At 34.8% G+C, this 17,436-nt stretch overlaps 1 protein-coding gene across 2 annotated transcripts in view; it reads right to left on the bottom strand.

Annotated features, from left to right (window-relative positions):
* The window catches only part of LOC113067030 (transmembrane protein 266-like), a 53,659-nt gene that overhangs the window by 13,499 nt on the left and 22,724 nt on the right, over positions 1-17,436 (bottom strand). For both annotated transcript variants that reach the window (XM_026239227.1, XM_026239228.1), the window contains 2 exons: positions 2,327-2,481; positions 1,101-1,174 (listed from right to left, as the gene is read on the bottom strand). In XM_026239227.1, coding sequence (XP_026095012.1) covers positions 1,101-1,174; positions 2,327-2,481 — 229 coding nt within the window. The remainder of the gene's footprint in view (positions 1-1,100; positions 1,175-2,326; positions 2,482-17,436) is intronic.

Here is a 17,436-nt window from a genome sequence, read left to right as displayed (position 1 = left end):
TAACGGCGCTTAAATGTTCACGCAAAGACAGAAGGCCTTTTATTCTTGCTGTTACCACTTCTGACTCAAGTACGTTATTTATATTTAAGTAATTTGCCAATAATGATTCAAACTTGAATTTTGAGCAGTGTAGAGTAGCGCTTGTTGTTTCTCAGATCATAAATGCAGACATGGTTTTATGTTTACGCGGCACAATACTAGCAACACAAGACAGTAAAAGTCATTATAATCACTAATTATGTCTCCACTGGATGCAACAAATGCCTCGTTTGTAATGGGTTTTGTTCCGATTGCAAACATATCGGTTTATTTAATCGGATCTTCTTAGTGAACCGGTCAAACCAGTTCACCAAATCAAACTGAATCATTTGAAACAGTTCTCATCTCCAGTACGCACAAATTACTAATGAATAATTAAGTTATTCGGTTTACAAATGTGCCTGACACTCCCTCTTATGGGAAATAAACATATATATATTCAGTTACTCCTAACAGTAAAAGAGAACCGATGATGGGATGTGGACGAGCAGAGCCGCTGGACTGAGTCTCGTGCTGCTGGGACACTCATCATCACAGTATGGTGAGGGGTGTAAGATTTCCGTCACACGCTTGAGGCATTCAGCCAATCACAGCGCACTGGATAGCTGGCCAATCAGAACACACCTTCTTTTTTAGAGCGATGAGCTTTGTAAAAATCTACACGTTTCAGAAGGTGGGGCATAGAGGAGAAACAATAATATACATTATATGGAAAATAATGTGTCTTTTGAACCTTAAACTGCATAAACATATTGCATTATCCCAAATACACAAATAATGTTCTTTTTAGCAACGTCATATGACCCCTTTAAACGTGCACTTTTAATGCTGACACGTAAATTGTATTGTTTTATGTTTCATTTGAATATTACCAATCTCCTCAGATGTTTGGAGAAAAATTCCTTGACATGTTTTACATCAAAATAATGTGTGTAGTATAGTTAAGATTTTTCGTTTTGGAAGAATATGATGGGAGACATTATTACAAGACATTATAAAGGTGTTTTTTCCAGAATAAACGCAGGATAGTTCAGTGTGATCCCACACAGATGTACACTCACCTCAGTGAAGAACACGGACAGGATGACCAGACTGATCCAGTGGATGATACAGGCGAACTGGAATGCATTATTAACTGTGGACACAATCCAAAGAGATGCTGCTCTCACTGAATGTAGAAACATCTGTGTAATGCAGTCAAATGTAATGAGCTACACATTCTCAAAATACACACAACCTAGAAGTTTGGGGTCAAGATGGTTTTGCCTGAAGTAAAGGCTTTCGGACTTTTACAGAAGATTTCTATTTCAAATCAATGCTGTTCTTTTGAACTTTCCACAAATTCTCTACGTTTACACAAGAACTGCATAAAAATCTCTGACATGTAAAAAAATCAATCTCATTATGGCAGCTGCCTGAACTAAAAGCATTAGGAATGTGTGATATGATATTCCACCCATCCGCGTCCTGCATCTGTCTATTTATCCGCTCCATCTACTGCATTCAGTTATCACCCTCTCTCTCCCTCGCTCTCTCCACACGCTGCCAATCTCTCCGCCCATATGTCTTAGTTTGCACTGTTCACTGATCTGTCCATCAGTCCATTCATCTCCCTCAATCCCTCCTTCCATTAATCTGGCCGGCCGGTCGCTGTCCTGCACTCCTTCACTCCTGCCATCCGTCTCTCCCCCTCCATCTGTCTATCAGGACTGTGTAAAGGCCGGAGAAGACAGAGAGATACAGGCTGACTAATGCTTCTGTCATCTCTCACATTTCTCTCTTTAGTGTGCACTCATCTGCACACTGAGCCGTGAACGGGGATCTCTGGTCAGATTTACAACAGGCTCTTATGAGAAATGAAAATGTTCACTCACAATGTGTTTATTGAAAATAGATTTGAATTAGAGATTAGATCAACAAGTGCAGACGTAATGTAATCTGAATCCCAAAAATGGACTCTTATGAATCTTTAATTTTTAGGGAATCTAAAATTGGGTCCTAGGTTAATTTCACAAGCACCTGAATAAACGATTTATGTATTTATTAATTTTTGAATATCCTGAAATCAAATGATTTCCTGATTTAAATCTGATTCCAAAACGAGTTGTTTTATTGTAGTGAATCAAAAACATACAGCGTAACCAGTGTAGGCCAAATCTGAGTCCTCTATACAGTAAGTGGAACTGTCTTTTATGTCAGAGCATGTGTGCTTACAACTAGATAGTAAATCCTCATTGTGAGCCCAGATCAGCTACTGAAAGGATCCTGAACCCCGTCTGATACTCACATTGCAGGAGTTTAGTATCAATGAGCAGCTCCACGGTCAGTAGGAGCACCACCAGGATGACACAGGCCACCAGGAAACAGTTGAAGCCGGCACTCAGCAAACACACCTGCCACAACGCTGCTCTCCTCCCGCAGCACGGCTTCAGCCAGTTAGACCTGCGGATTAAACAGAGCGACAAATAGAAAGAGAAACATTTCTGAACTACTAAACCACAAACACAAGAAAACGCCATTCACACATACTGTATGACCTAACAACACAGAAGTCTTACTTCTATTTCTTCTTGTACATACGGCTTACTTTTGCTTTTACTGTACATACACGTTTACTTGTAAGAGTTAAAATAAACTTATGTACGAAGGCAAACTTGAAAATAAAGGTAAATATAGAGACATACAAGTTTGCTTTGATTTGTAGATGCTGATTTACAAGTAAAAAGTAACTTGACAAACTTACAAAAGTAAACTTATGTACAAAGTGAAGCAAACTTGTATATAAAAGAAAACTTGAATGTACTGTACATACAAATTTGCTTCTGTTTGTTCATAAAAGTTTACATTCAAGCTTACTTCTATTTCTACTTGTAAATACAAGTTTAGTTATACAGACATAAATACAAGTGTACTTTTAGTTTTACATACAAGTCTTGTACTACTTTTACTTACAAGTTTACTTCTCTTTCTACTTGTAAGTACAAGTTTACTCATACAAGAGTATTTTTAGTTTTGCATAAATGTGTTTCTATTTGTTCATCAAAGTTTACTTCACATTCATACAAGTTTAGCTACTTCTGTTTCTACTTGGATAAACAAGTTTCCTTATACTTTCTCAAATCAAGTTAACTTCAACATACAAGTTTATATTTACATATAATATACCATCTACTGTTCTTAAATTAGGCTAATAATAACTACAATAATCTTAAACATATGAAATAAAAGATCTATTTGGTATTATCGTGAGACGTGTACGTTTTTACGTGTCTGTCCGTTTGTCCTTTACATATACTGTAGCTACTGTATGACTTCAGAAGATCACTATACTTATATACTGTATATACTGTACAAGTGTACGCTGTATTGCGCGTTTGCTTTTTGTCGCTAGCAAGCAGCTAACAATGTCCCTTTAGTGGCTCCAGAGAACACATTATTCGTTTCCCCTGCCTTTCTGAATATGGATTTGCTGTCCGGGCACATCCCTACTGTGCACATTATGCAAGTGTTATGTACAGACATAACTATATTTTTCTGAAGATTGGTAGAGAAAAAGAGTTCACAAGGTGGTCTGTAATACCTGGAAAATGCTATGAATACTATCTCATTCACCTGAAAGGAAGTAGCTCTACTGTGTTGTAATGAAATACTTGGGATTTATATATAGCTTGCAAAACAACGACTATCAAAGGATGCATTTTTGGAACAAATGGCATCTACCTGCAGGTAGAGCATATCTTTTTGCATAATGCATACCAATTCACATGCTATTTTTTTTTTTTTGACAAAATAGTAGGCAGTATACAGTATAAGTGTGTAAGTACCATTCCAAACGTCACCCAGGTTATCATTGTTACAGAGCCAGAACTGGAATCCAAGAATCCATTATTCCATCCAAATTCCACTCCCTTTTGGCACCAAGTATGCTCTCTTTTATCTCTCTCTTTTTTTGCTGAAATGTTGGACCTCGAGCATTTGCGCACTATTTTCCAGACTGAGCTCCAAGGCCGTGCTGTGCGTCCTGGGCTCCTTCTCTTGGGAGCGGATTCTGATCTTGGCAGCATGGGAAAGACCTACCAGTGTGGCCAGACTGACCTCATCCTGTGGCTCTCTGAGATGCATCCACAGACACACACAAACAAACGTGCAAACATACACACACACACACCATCTGGAGAGTACAGACTCCACTTATCAGACGCAGCCAAAAAGATGATTGCTTAACAGCATGGCCGTGCCTTCATTTGATCAGAAGGACTGTGTTTGCACGCTTTGGGCTTCGCCCTTGTGCGATTCGAGCAGGAAGGGCAGATCAGACATGGAATCTGTGCTTGGCTGTGCACTGGTGTCTAATAATACCACCCTAGCAATCTGTAAATTTAAGCCCTCCTAAAAATGCAAACTCCAAGTCTCCTGATGCCTCAACAACACTGAGCTGTAATCAGCACATATTGCATTTCATTATACAGCAATTTGATAACATTTCATGTTGAAATTAGCTATCGTTGACCCTTAACATTATTTTTTTTGCACAAAATTTAGATTATTAGATTATTTAGAAAATTAGTACTACATGTGAGTACACTGTAAGTAGAATAAAAATGTGGTTCTTAAAAGAGTTGTACATTTTCTCATGTAAAGTTAGTAAAACTCATCACCACTTGTTGCTTATATCTTCAGAAGTGTTTATGCTAAATTGCTAAATTGTTCAGAGTGATTCTGGGAGGTTATTTGGGTATTTCTAGGACATTTCTAGGCAGTTTCTAAGGATTTCTATTAGATGTGATTTACAAATGTGACCATGGACCACAAAACTTAAGTGTACATTTTTCGAAATTAAGATTTATACATCATCTGAAAGCTGAATAAATTAGTGAACTGTATCCCAAAATGCTCAAACTGATCTTCTATTCCTAAAAGTGGTCAGTCTTCTTATACTTTCCATCTGAACAATATCAGTGCGCAGTGAAATAAAGTATGGTATTGGAGTTGAGGCCGTAGCTGCGTTAGTGTACTAGCAGCAATCTGGACAAAGTGTGAGACCGCCGGGACCACGAGCCGTGGTGAAACATGCCGATGGCTGGAGGTTGTTATTTTATGCTGAGCGAGCAGCAGCTAGTCAAACTCAAACCCAAACCCATGACCTGTATTAAAATAATGGATGAATGGGTCTGAAGTGGGAAAGTTCAACCCAAACTTCAGCACAAAAAGCCGCTGTGTAAGAAGGACACTGACTGTCTCCAGTTCCAGAGTGGAGTTATAGAGCGTGATTGGATCTCTTTCACCTTTCCTGCACCAAACCGTGCTGAGGGCATTCATTTGAGAACAGGACATGCCCTTGTTGGCTCAGACCACAATCTGTCATACTAGATGTAAGGGCTAAACATTAGGGCATGTGTAGGCAGGTCAATCACATGATATAAAGAAAAATACTAGTGATGATGGACTGAAATTTGGCATACATGAACATGAACTTACATAAGGGGTCACATATTTAACATAAAAAATACAAATAAAATTATCTAATATTTTAAGAGACTTACTGACCTTGACACACAGTCATGAGGGTCTGCAAGGGTCCTCTCTATGATCTCATTTCCTGTTTTTATTTTTATCTGCATTAAGTTTTTGATGAGAAAATCATACAGTTTGACAACGTAGTTTGCTGACATTCGACTTAGACTATCATCTCTACATGGCTAACTGGAGCTTTTAAAGAACACAAATATTCAGTATCACACAATAATGTAGACACATCCATTTCAAAAACGTAAAAATGCTACTTTGCACTTTCTCTAAGACCATGTGCATACACTGTACAGTTGAAAAAGCAGGGAGGAAATGCGTGTGCTGGAGTGGACAGGTTTATAGGGACATCAGTATCAGCACTACGTGAGACGCAGGAGAGACAGATTGAACCGCAGAGAGGGCTGAATTACACCCTGAAACTGATCGATCGTGAACTGGAGAAATGTGCTGTCATACATGCAACTCGGTCAAAAACTGATTCTCTTGCTCCAGGAGAAGAAAATCTAAACTCCAGAGAGGCGCCTTCCTGTCCTAACCAAAACAGAGCTTAAAGAATGAAATATTTGAAATGTTCTTCACAGGCAACAGGCCACACCATCAGGCTTCACGTCACACGCAAGAGAGAGTCACGGTTGAGTCCAAGAGCTGGTCATTAGCACATGCAACACTACGTGATACTCTAAAAAGTACAAAAACAAATGCTAAATATTGGGTGAATTAGTGCAGTTTTATTAGATGGTGCTACTTATCAATCCTTTTATCAGTTAAATTTGTCTGTCAATATTTATTTTTTTACATTCACTTGTCAATATTGAACATTTAGAGACACTAATAATTTAATAACACTGCTAAATGTAATCTTTGATAAATATCTAAATAAATATCCTTTTCTTAAAAATTGAATATCCATCTTAAAATTAATATTTTCTAAATAAAATATAACATTTTAAAACTATATTAAAAATATAAATATTTTAATATATTTATCAGTTGCTTTTACATTTATAATAGAGTGTATTATTTTTTAAAATTATAATATTTTAAGAATATTTAGATATTTTTAGATAGTTGAATATATTTATTGGTCATCCGTTTTACAACTAAAATATTATAGTACACAATTATTATAATATAATTTAACAATACTGGAATATATTTATCATTTAACAGCTATAAAATGAATTATATATATATATATATATATATATATATATATATATATATATATATATATTATATTATATTATTTCCCTCAATTTCTTCCACTATTTCATGTAAATATTTTCACTGAAATTGTTGCAATGCATTCTGGGATTGCCTTTGTGAAGGGTATATGTAAAGGTAAAGGCAGCATAATTTGGTTAACGTAATATACAGTGTTATTGTAGAACAATGATTTAATTGAAATAAAAGGCAACATGCATTATAGTTAATTTGAAGAGGATTTTATTTTTTTAATCTTCCAGATTTGAAATCAATACAGAGTAAACATCAGATGTGTATTATGTAAATATGTTTTATAATTGCTTTAAATTTGTACATCGGCAGTGCCTCTTCTTCATGAAAAAAAAGCACAAACAAAACAACAACAAAAAAAAGTTCTTCAAAGTAAATCTGATTTAGCTTGAATCATGACTGGAACCATATATACAGTAGACTCATAGAGTATAATTACCCATGACTTACGAAGCACTGACTTAAAACACAAGGCAGCAGAAGGAGCAACTAAACATGTTTGCATATGGACACATACACCATTGCTTCACTAGAATCTGAACTCAGGCAACGAGTCTCCAGCACCAAGAGCTTGAGGAGGCATCAAGTTGGTCTCTGAGGAAATCACTTTTAGAAAAAGCAATCACGGAGCCCAAAGCTGTACCACAAGCGCCTTCAAGCCTCCACATAAACCCCCCTCACTTGTGCTAGCATTAACAGCATCATGTTACCAGCCTCCCTAAACTTCAGCCAGGGTCTTGGCTTTTAGAGAACAACTAAAGGTCGAACACAAACAAAGAACGAAGCCGCGAATCTTCACCAGAACCGATCAGTGTTTTGACAGATCTCTCAATTGCACTTATAGCCTTCACAATAAATAAATACAAATTTGATTCCAAAAAAGTTGGGACACTGTACAAATTATGAATAAAAACAGAATACAACATAGAGGAGACATCAAATGTTTAAACTAAGAAAATGATTTTGAATTTCATGGCATCAACACATCTCAAAAAAGTTGGGACAAGGCCATGTTTACCACTGTGTGGCATCCCCTCTTCTTTTTCTAACAGTCTGCAAACGTCTGAGGACTGAGGAGAAAAGTTGCTCAAGTTTAGGATAAGTAATGTTGTCCCATTCTTGTCTAATACAGGCTTCTAGTTGCTCAACTCTCTTAGGTCTTCTTTGTCACATCTTCCTCTTTATGATGGGCCAAATGTTTTCTATGGGTGAAAGATCTGGACTGCAGGCTGGCCATTTCAGTACCAGGATCCTCCTTCTACACAGCCATGATGTTGTAATTGATGCAGTATGTGGCCTGGCATTGTCATGTTGGAAAATGCAAGGTCTTCCCTGAAAGAGACGACGTCTGAATGGGAGTATATGTTGTTCTAGAACTTGGATATATCTTTCAGCATTGATGGTGCCTTTCCAGATGTGTAAGCTGCCCATGCCACACACACTCATGCAACTCCATACCATCAGAGATGCAGGCTTCTGAACTGAGCGCTGATAACAACTTGGGTTGTCCTTGTTCTCTTTAGTCCGGATGACATGGCGTCCCAGTTTTCCAAAAAGAACTTCAAATTTTGATTTGTCTGACCACAGAACAGTTTTCCACTTTGTCACAGTCCATTTTAAATGAGCCTTGGCCCAGAGAAAACGAAACAGCTTCTGGATCATGTTTAGATATGGTTTCTTTTTTGACCTATAGAGTTTTAGCCGGCAACGGATTGTGTTCCCCGACAATGTTTTCTGGAAGTATTCCTGAGCCCATGTTGTGATTTCCAACACAGTATCATTCCTGTATGTGATGCAATGCGTCTAAGGACCTGAAGATCACAGGCATCCAGTGTAGTTTTCCAGCCTTGACCCTTACACACACAGATTGTTCCAGATTCTCTTTGGATGATATTATGCACTGTAGATGATGTTTTCAAACTCTTTGCAATTTTTCTCTGAGAAACTCCTTTCTTATATTACTATACTACTTTTCGCCACAGCATTGGGGGAATTAATGATCCTCTGCCCATCTTGACTTCTGAGAGGCTCTTTTAAAACCCAATCATGATTGACCTAATAAGTTGTGAATTGTTCCTCCAGCTGTTCCCTATATGTTCATTTAACTTTTCCGGCCTCTTATTGCTGCCTGTACCAATTTTTTTGGAATGTGTAGCTCTCATGAAATCCAAAATGAGGCAATATTTGGCATGACATTTCAAAATGTCTCGCTTCAAAATTTGATATGTTATCTATATTCAATTGTGAATAAAATATAAGTTTATGAGATTTGTAAATGATTCAATTCCTTTTTTACTCACAATTTGTACAGTGTCCCAATTTTTTTGGAATCAGGTTTGTATATAAAATAACATAATAATCACACAGCATACATAAGATATTACCATGAACTATGATAACAATCTATCAAGCGCAGCCAAAGCTTTTTAACCAGCTCTTTGGCTTCTGATAATAACACAGAATCAACACAGAATGTGATTATATGACAAAGTTGCACGCTGATCTAAAACACAAATCTCTTACATTTGCTGCTTTTAAATGTAATAATGAAGGGAGCGGCTGGTTTCAGATCAGAGGTAAATGCATGTTCCACTGACAAAGTCAGGCAAAGAGCAAGCAAGCAAAAGCTAAAAACAATAGTCATAGCCAGCAGACAAACCTCAGAATTACAGGAGAGGAATATAAAAGATTAAATACACAAACAACAACAACAAAGCTAAGAATAAAATATCTGCTGAATCTCTGAGAGATTCTATATTTGAAAAGCACACTATTAATAAACAATAATAATAAGTCACATTTTAGTGATAAAGTAGAGTTTATAAAGAGCACAAACTTCTGTCAATATTATTTCAGAGATTGCAGTACAAATAAACATCTTTTAAATACACAATTTGATTATATTAAATAATAGCAATATAATATGGCATTTTACAGATAAAATGTATATAATGATAATGCATTCATTTGGAAATAAATAGTCAAGGGGCAAAATCTAAAAGAATAAACATTAATTTATCAAGAGATTTTTGGTCAATTGACTGGATTTCCTCTGTGGATCAACAAAAAGTAAACCGAAAACAATGCAACGAATTTCATATTTACATGCACTATTGTAGCAAACAAAAAAACCCCACAGTACTCCAGGGAGCAACAGACATAATTCTCAAAAATAAATAAATAGATAACTAAATAAATTAGATAAATATATATATCAATGTACACACACACACACACACACACACACACACACTATACAATATTTAGCATTTAATAGCATATTATTTCCCATTCATTGCAATAAAAGACAAAGTTGCATTCAAATACAAAAACAAATATGTATTATACATTTGTTCCTCAGCGTAGTACCTTTTGTTATGAATTTTTAAAAAAAGACAGAAGAAAGCATGAATATTGTGGCCAGTCTGCACGCACACCACTCCTCTGTTCCGGTCAGGAAGCCCTAGTGCCAGCACATGCTAATAATAACCCAAACATTGGAAGTCTTGCCCTTGCACTGATGCCCCCTGAAGCTCACAACTACAACCATCCGCCCACGTGCAGCCCACCAGTGAGTGTGCTAGACATGATCGCTTTCAGATCTACTGTGGTGTTACTTGTGTTCAAAGAGTTTGTTATGATTAAAGGAATCATGTAGCTCATGACAAGGTGTGAGTTTCAATTTCAATACCTCAATTAGAGTCTAAATGCTGGTGATTTAACTCTGAAGAGATGCATATATCTGCATTAAATGCCTTGAATGCAGAAATGACATTTATCCAAATTCAAACCTTCAAATACAATATTACAATATTAAATCTTAAGGACCATGCAAACACAAAAAATAACATACAGATCACTGGAAGTTAATATTGTTAAAATCATTACAAATACTTGTTTCTCTAAATATAAAACTAGAAATAAATAAATAATTAGCTATCATTTCTTTTAAACTGCAAAAGCAGTAATGTAAGCCATGCATTATTTAAATACAGATTTTGTGTGGCATTCACCAAAGTTTCGGGATAAAAAAATGAACTGTCATTGTGGCATGTTTCTATTATTATCTTAGTTCAAATAAGGCTGACATCAAATCATGCTAATATATCCTGTTTATCATTGTGTACATGCTTCAGATGTGAGTCACGCCAGAAACACGACCTGTGACGTGGCTGTGCTCTCCCTTTCTCTACTGACAGTTACGGGAGACGGAAACAAAGCTGTTGATATGCTGGCGGGGTGAAACTGTCACAAACGCAGTGTCCTGGAATAACCGTAACCCTTAGACTTGGTTGAGCTTTCTATGGAAATCTGTGCAGCTGTGATTAGTTCCTGTCAGATAATATAATTCAGCAAATCTGATCTGACAGAAAGCATGTCCAAACAGAAAATACACCTGACAGAAATACCAGAAAACGCACAAACATTTTGTGTGACATTTTCACAACACTGTATTTTGGCTGATGTTAGGTTAAGTCACAGTCCCGCGTTTTAAGAAACTAACTACAATAAAACAAATGTAGGTTACATATTTTGAATGTAATATCAATTTTGATAAAATGTGAAACTGCTGTACAATGTGATACAATCATAGCCAATTACAACATACTTCATTTTGGACTAATAAGATATAAACCAAATGACAACTGTACTTGTAAGTGATTGCTTAAAATGTTCTACATACCACATCTAACATAAAACAAATTAATAAAAGCTGGCATGAAGTTCAGATTGAAAAATCTTTGAATTCTGAAAGCTTATAAAAAAATAAAAATAAAAGCTAATGCGACGGGACAACATAACGAAATAAAATCGTACTTGTAAGTGATAGCTTTTTATAGCTTGATAAATGATAGCACACCTAACATAGAACAAATGCCATTAACAAAACTTGTAGTTTACATATTTGGAGTGCAAAAACGTCAAAATCTGAAAAAAATATATACTTTGAAAATAAAATTTGAGAAAACGCGAAATTTCTGTACAAAGTGATTTAATGATAGACAGTTAGAACATATTTGATTGTAGATTGTTGTGATGGGACAGCATAAACCCAAATAACAGTGTACTCGTAAATAATCGTTTTTATTGCGTAAAATTGTTCTAGATACCACACTTAAAAAAAAACTAATACTGTAAACAAAACTTGGTGTGTAGTTTACATATGTGGATTATTGTAATGGGCCAAAATAAACCGAAAGAAAACTGTACTTGTAATAATAGCTTTTATCGCTTAAAATTGTTCTACATGCCACATTAAAAACAAAAGAAATAAAATAACAGCTTAGAATGTAGTTTATATATTTGGATTTATGAAAAATGTATAATATGCTTAAACCTGTATACGCAAAACTGCTATACAATGTGTTTGGAATCACAGACATAAATATCATTTAATTTTGGACCAATGCGATGATGGAGCGACAAACCGAAAGACACCTGTACTTGTAAGTTATTGCTTAAATATTTAAATAAGAGCGTTCATTAATCTCCACATTTTTAATGACATCCGTCATCCTATTTTGTGCTGACATCTCAGAAATACACTCACGCAATCACAAATTCAAGAGTTTGCACGGACCATCTGTCTAACACTCGCACACACACACACAGGCGTGGCTTTTTGGAAAGTGTGTCGGCTGCCATAATTAAGCTTATGGTGTTTGTCAACTTTCCCTGCATGTGGCAGAGCATCACACAGTGGCCGTCCGTGGTGAGTCACGCTACCCAGACGGGACAGCAGCATCGACTGCCAAAAACCCATTCTGAGCCATAGAGGCCTGGGTGCTCCACACTCCCAGCATGCAGTGCGGCTGCCAGATGATTTTTAAAGCCACATTAGCACACTACCCACCGAGGAACACAAATACATCCACTGAAAGCTGGCATTTAAAAATATGGTGTGAAGTAGTCGAGAATCCAACCTCCGGCGGTAAACATCCGGCAATTGAAAACAATTGGGACATGCTGTAGGAGAGACACGTTACGACATTGGTCTTTGCACTTATTATGTCCGAAAACAATGACTGAACTGATTGGTCACGTCATATGTTGCTCAAGCAATCTATATTTTGTACTGATAATCAAGTCTGACTCAGTGAGATTAGAGTTGCACAAGCAGTAAAATGTTGATCTAAAAATAAAAAAAATGATGCAACAGGATGATATGGATAACAGAGGCATGCTAGTCTTGCTACAAATGACAAAAATGCATCCATTTATTGAAAAGCGTAACGGTTTTGAAAGCTTAAACTTATTCGGTCAAAACCATTTATGGATTTCTGTCAATCTCAGGATAGTTTTAATAATAGTACAGCAGCAACAATCAAAAATTATCCCAGACAGCAAGCAGTTTCGGCCCAGATCTGGCCCACATTTGGCCCGCATGGATTTCACGTGGGCCAGTTCTGGGGCGAAACTGCTTGCTGTCTGGGATAATTTTTGTCTCTAGAGATAGAATTTTGCTTCGAGTTTCCATTAAAAAATCTTAAAAATAAATTAAAATATAAAGCCAGAAATATTAGTTTTTAGGGGTTATTTTTAACTGCAACAGAGTTGGTAAATAAACCTGAATTATACAGTTCTGCATTACAAATCATCTGAGCATGCCAACATTTTATAAACAAATTCCTTTAAAGTACTACTTTATGTCATACGCAATAAAGATTGCTATCTCGGCTATTTTAGATACTGCTAGCATTGTTTATAAGACAAGTTTGGACTTATTTTTACCTCACCCCTTCCAGGCAGGGTTAAATGAATTCCTGAAATTCCAGTTAAAAGTCAGTATCGTTGATGTAAGTGAGAGTATGCTGTTCTTCCTGATTTTTTGGATTTCTGATTATTTCTCTCCCAGCCTGGCGTACGTTTCTGCGGAATCCTTTATCCGATGATAACTGAAAGTGGCACTGCGCCAACAACGAGAGACTGTCAAAATGTTACATTCGAGTTTTCAGACTAAAATTTTATATAATGCCTCTACATTTAATATTATAATGTGTTTCAAATGATAATTTCTTGTGTGTGTACATGCTTAGCAAAAAAACAGTTTTTAACTTATTTAAAAATAGTTAATAGTGATACGTTGATATTTATAATAGTTTTAATAGTAAAAAAAAATCCATTTGGGGACAAAACTAAATTTAAAAACAATTTTTTTTTTATATTAAATATATTTTTATAACTTTTTTCTTTATGGGTACACTGAAAAAAATGGTGTGAAAAAAAAATTGTATAGTAAATAAATTAAAAAATACAAAGAAACATCAAGCAACACAACATTACATATTTGACGTACAATATCTAAAATTGTATTCCAAACGTTTTTATTAAAAAAAATTGTGAGTGTGTTAAAAAGCTATTCACAAAGTCTAAATGTCTACATTCACTTTTAAGAAGTTCTATTTTTTGTATTTGGGTTAGTTACATAGCACTGGAATAAGTGGGAAGTCCCCAATTGCACAACTGGGTCATTCTCACGAAACTGTTGAAACGCCATGTCACTAGTGATTTTAGATATTAAACATGCAATTTAGTTATATATAAAAACACCATAATAAAGACAATACTGTTCTCTACCTTGCACAAAGAGTAATTTCAACATAGGAATTAATTATTTTAGCATTTTATTGCGTTTTCTGCTGAAATTCTCATTACCGCAATGCGTCCAGCTGTATCTTAACTTATGTTATGTTGTAATTTAAACAAATTACAATAAAAATATTCTGAAAAAAGTAAATGGATATTCTTCTATAATTTTTCACATGACAGAAAAATGACAGATTGAATATTCATGTACAATAATAATGATACAATAGTGGAAATATAAAGTGTCCATGACTAATGTTCTCATCCTCCGCAATATTTTTTGAGGGTTATTTATGCACACAAATTTTTTTAAAATATAAATCTTGATTTTAAATTAAGCAACACATGAGGCAGAACCTTCAAAATACCAACAAGGTAGGCAGATATCTTCATATTGTTCCAGTTAAAAGTGTAAAATTCTCTTGTCAGAACGTCTACACGACAAATTGATTATCATCACCGAAACGGGTAGTTTTCCACATTTAGAAAAATATTAGATTACAAATTTTCTATGAAAATATACTTCATTAATGCCTGATTATATCTACTGAGTAAAAAATTTGCTAAATCATCATGGTTTCTCTGTTGTTAGCAAAACATGCTAAGACACCTCATCCTCCGCAACACCATTTTCACTCACCGCAACAATTTAAGGCCAGTTGCGGTAGAGAGAACCTCTTTTTCGGTAATGAGAATTTAATCATACAGACTATTTTAAATGTATAAAATTAGTTATTAAATTAAATATTATTTAATAACAAAACAAAAAAGCTTAAGCAAAGGCTAGGGTGACCAATTTCAAAGAAAACGTTTATACCAACCCACCAAACCCCAGGAAGGAGAGAGACATTGTGGGTTAGAGGTTACAGCAGGAGTAGTTATCAAAAATTGTTGGGAAGCCTACACAAATGTTGGTGCATCTATCATTATGAGGACTTTCTATAAGTGTAATGATTTTTATACTGAGCAACAGAACTTTGTGTGTGTGTGCGCACTGCTATGTGTGTGCACTTTGGATGGGTTAAATGCAGAGCACAAATTCTGAGTATGGGTCACCATACTTGGCTGTATGTCATATTGGAATAATTTCTAAAGGATCATTTGACACTGAAACCTGGAGTAATGATGCTGAAAATTCAGCTTTGTCACCACAGAAATAAAATTCTGCTTTAAAGTATATTAAAAAGATAACAATCACTTTATCATAATATTACTGTTTTTACTGTAGTTCTAATAAATGCAGCCTTGATGAGCAGAAGAGGCTTTAAAAAACTTTTATTATTTTTTATTATTGATGCTAAACTTTTGAATGGCAGTGTATTTAGATATGACAAAATGCAGCAGTTTTAAATTCTAATTTAAAAACAATTATTAAAGAATGGTTAGGGTTAAATTGAAGGAGAACATATTTATGGAAAAAAGAAAAATATATTGTGAACCATCTTTTTAGGAATGAGCGATTTTGGAAAAACTTTAGGTAAACACTTGGGTATACTCTTTACCAGAACCAACTCTTTCAGTAGAAAGAAAAAAATCCACTTGAGTTATCATAGACTACATTCCCACTGTCAATGACAATTAAAAAATAGTTATTATATAATTATATGATTATTACATAAAATATAAAATAAAATAAGAAACATTATTTTGTAATAATGTATTGTGAATATTTTTTAATAATAAAACTAAAATTACAAAACTAATATTAGTCTTGTTTGTTTTCTAACATTGCACTATTAAGTATTTATTTTTGTGGAAAACCACGGGGTCCCCTTTAAACTGCTTCTCTTAAAACTTATTCATAAAACAGCTGTGACAGAATTTTACTAAGGAATGGGGAGAAATCTTAAGCTAAGAAAAAGAGTGAGGACGACCTTTTTGGTATGGATGATGTCAGCATGATTACTAACTACACCCACAGTGATTGGCTGATAAGGGATGGGTATCTGTCAGTTATTTTATAATAGAAATATTGTAGAATGATATATCATGTTGCCATAATCAAATAAAGATTTCAAAATAAAAAAGTTGCAATATTCTAATAAAGTTTGAACTAGAGTGTCACTAATTAAACAAGCATATGTTCAGCTAATTGTCAGCCTCTACATGTCTGCATCTTATAAATAATTGTTATATGTATAAGCAGCCTTTTAATTAAAAGACTAGAATTATTATGGCTGATATGACAGTGGATTGCTGTGGAAACAGCCATTTTAGGATTGTGTATGATTTGGTCTTTGTGATTTAGCTGTCCTCTTGACTACCACTAACTTTTCACAGATTTAAGAGCTGATTTTTACATAAAAACACTTTATGAAGTACTTGAAGAAGAGTCAAAGAGTCCTGAAGATGTGGAGTTAGGAGCAACATTTAGTTTCACTTAAAATATTTTGTGAAAATGGCCCCTGGTGTTTTTACCCTATGTTATCTAGTTATGAAGCACTGCAAAATAATTTATGCCAATATTATCTAATTTATTTTCTACATTAAATATTATTTGTTTGACTATACCACATACTTAAAATGCCTATTATCATTACCGAAATCATGAACCTCATTTCCGTAACCTATGTATCATTACCGCAACATGCATTATTTTAAGATTTAAGAAATTGAAAAATAGTAGTCTGCTTTTAAATGTATGTGCAGAATCTATACATTATGTTCTTTCAGGTTTGCCACATCATTTTGAAAATATTTCAGTTTTTAATGAAAAAATTTATAAAAATGGGTTGCAAAATGCAGAAGGTGTTGCGGTAATGAGAGAAATAATTGAAAAACGCATAAAAATGTTATTATAAAAATATATTTTATACCAAAGTTTCAAGTAACTGTGCATGACTGTTAATAAACCATTTTTAAAAATGTGAAAATGTATTATTTTTCCCCATGGCACTGGACTTTTCAGAGTGTTACGGTAATGAGATTTTTAACGACATGTTTTGGAAAATATATTCAAAAAATTGTTAAATTGTCAGTAAAACTTATTTCAATTTATGGTCACCGACACTTCAGACCTGGCTCTTAATGCTTAAAAAGAAAATT

Source organism: Carassius auratus, chromosome 50, assembly GCF_003368295.1.
Source record: "Carassius auratus strain Wakin chromosome 50, ASM336829v1, whole genome shotgun sequence".
NCBI lineage: Eukaryota > Metazoa > Chordata > Actinopteri > Cypriniformes > Cyprinidae > Carassius > Carassius auratus.
The sequence above is the reverse complement of the archived record's forward strand: the minus strand, read 5'-3'. Positions and strand labels throughout refer to the sequence as shown.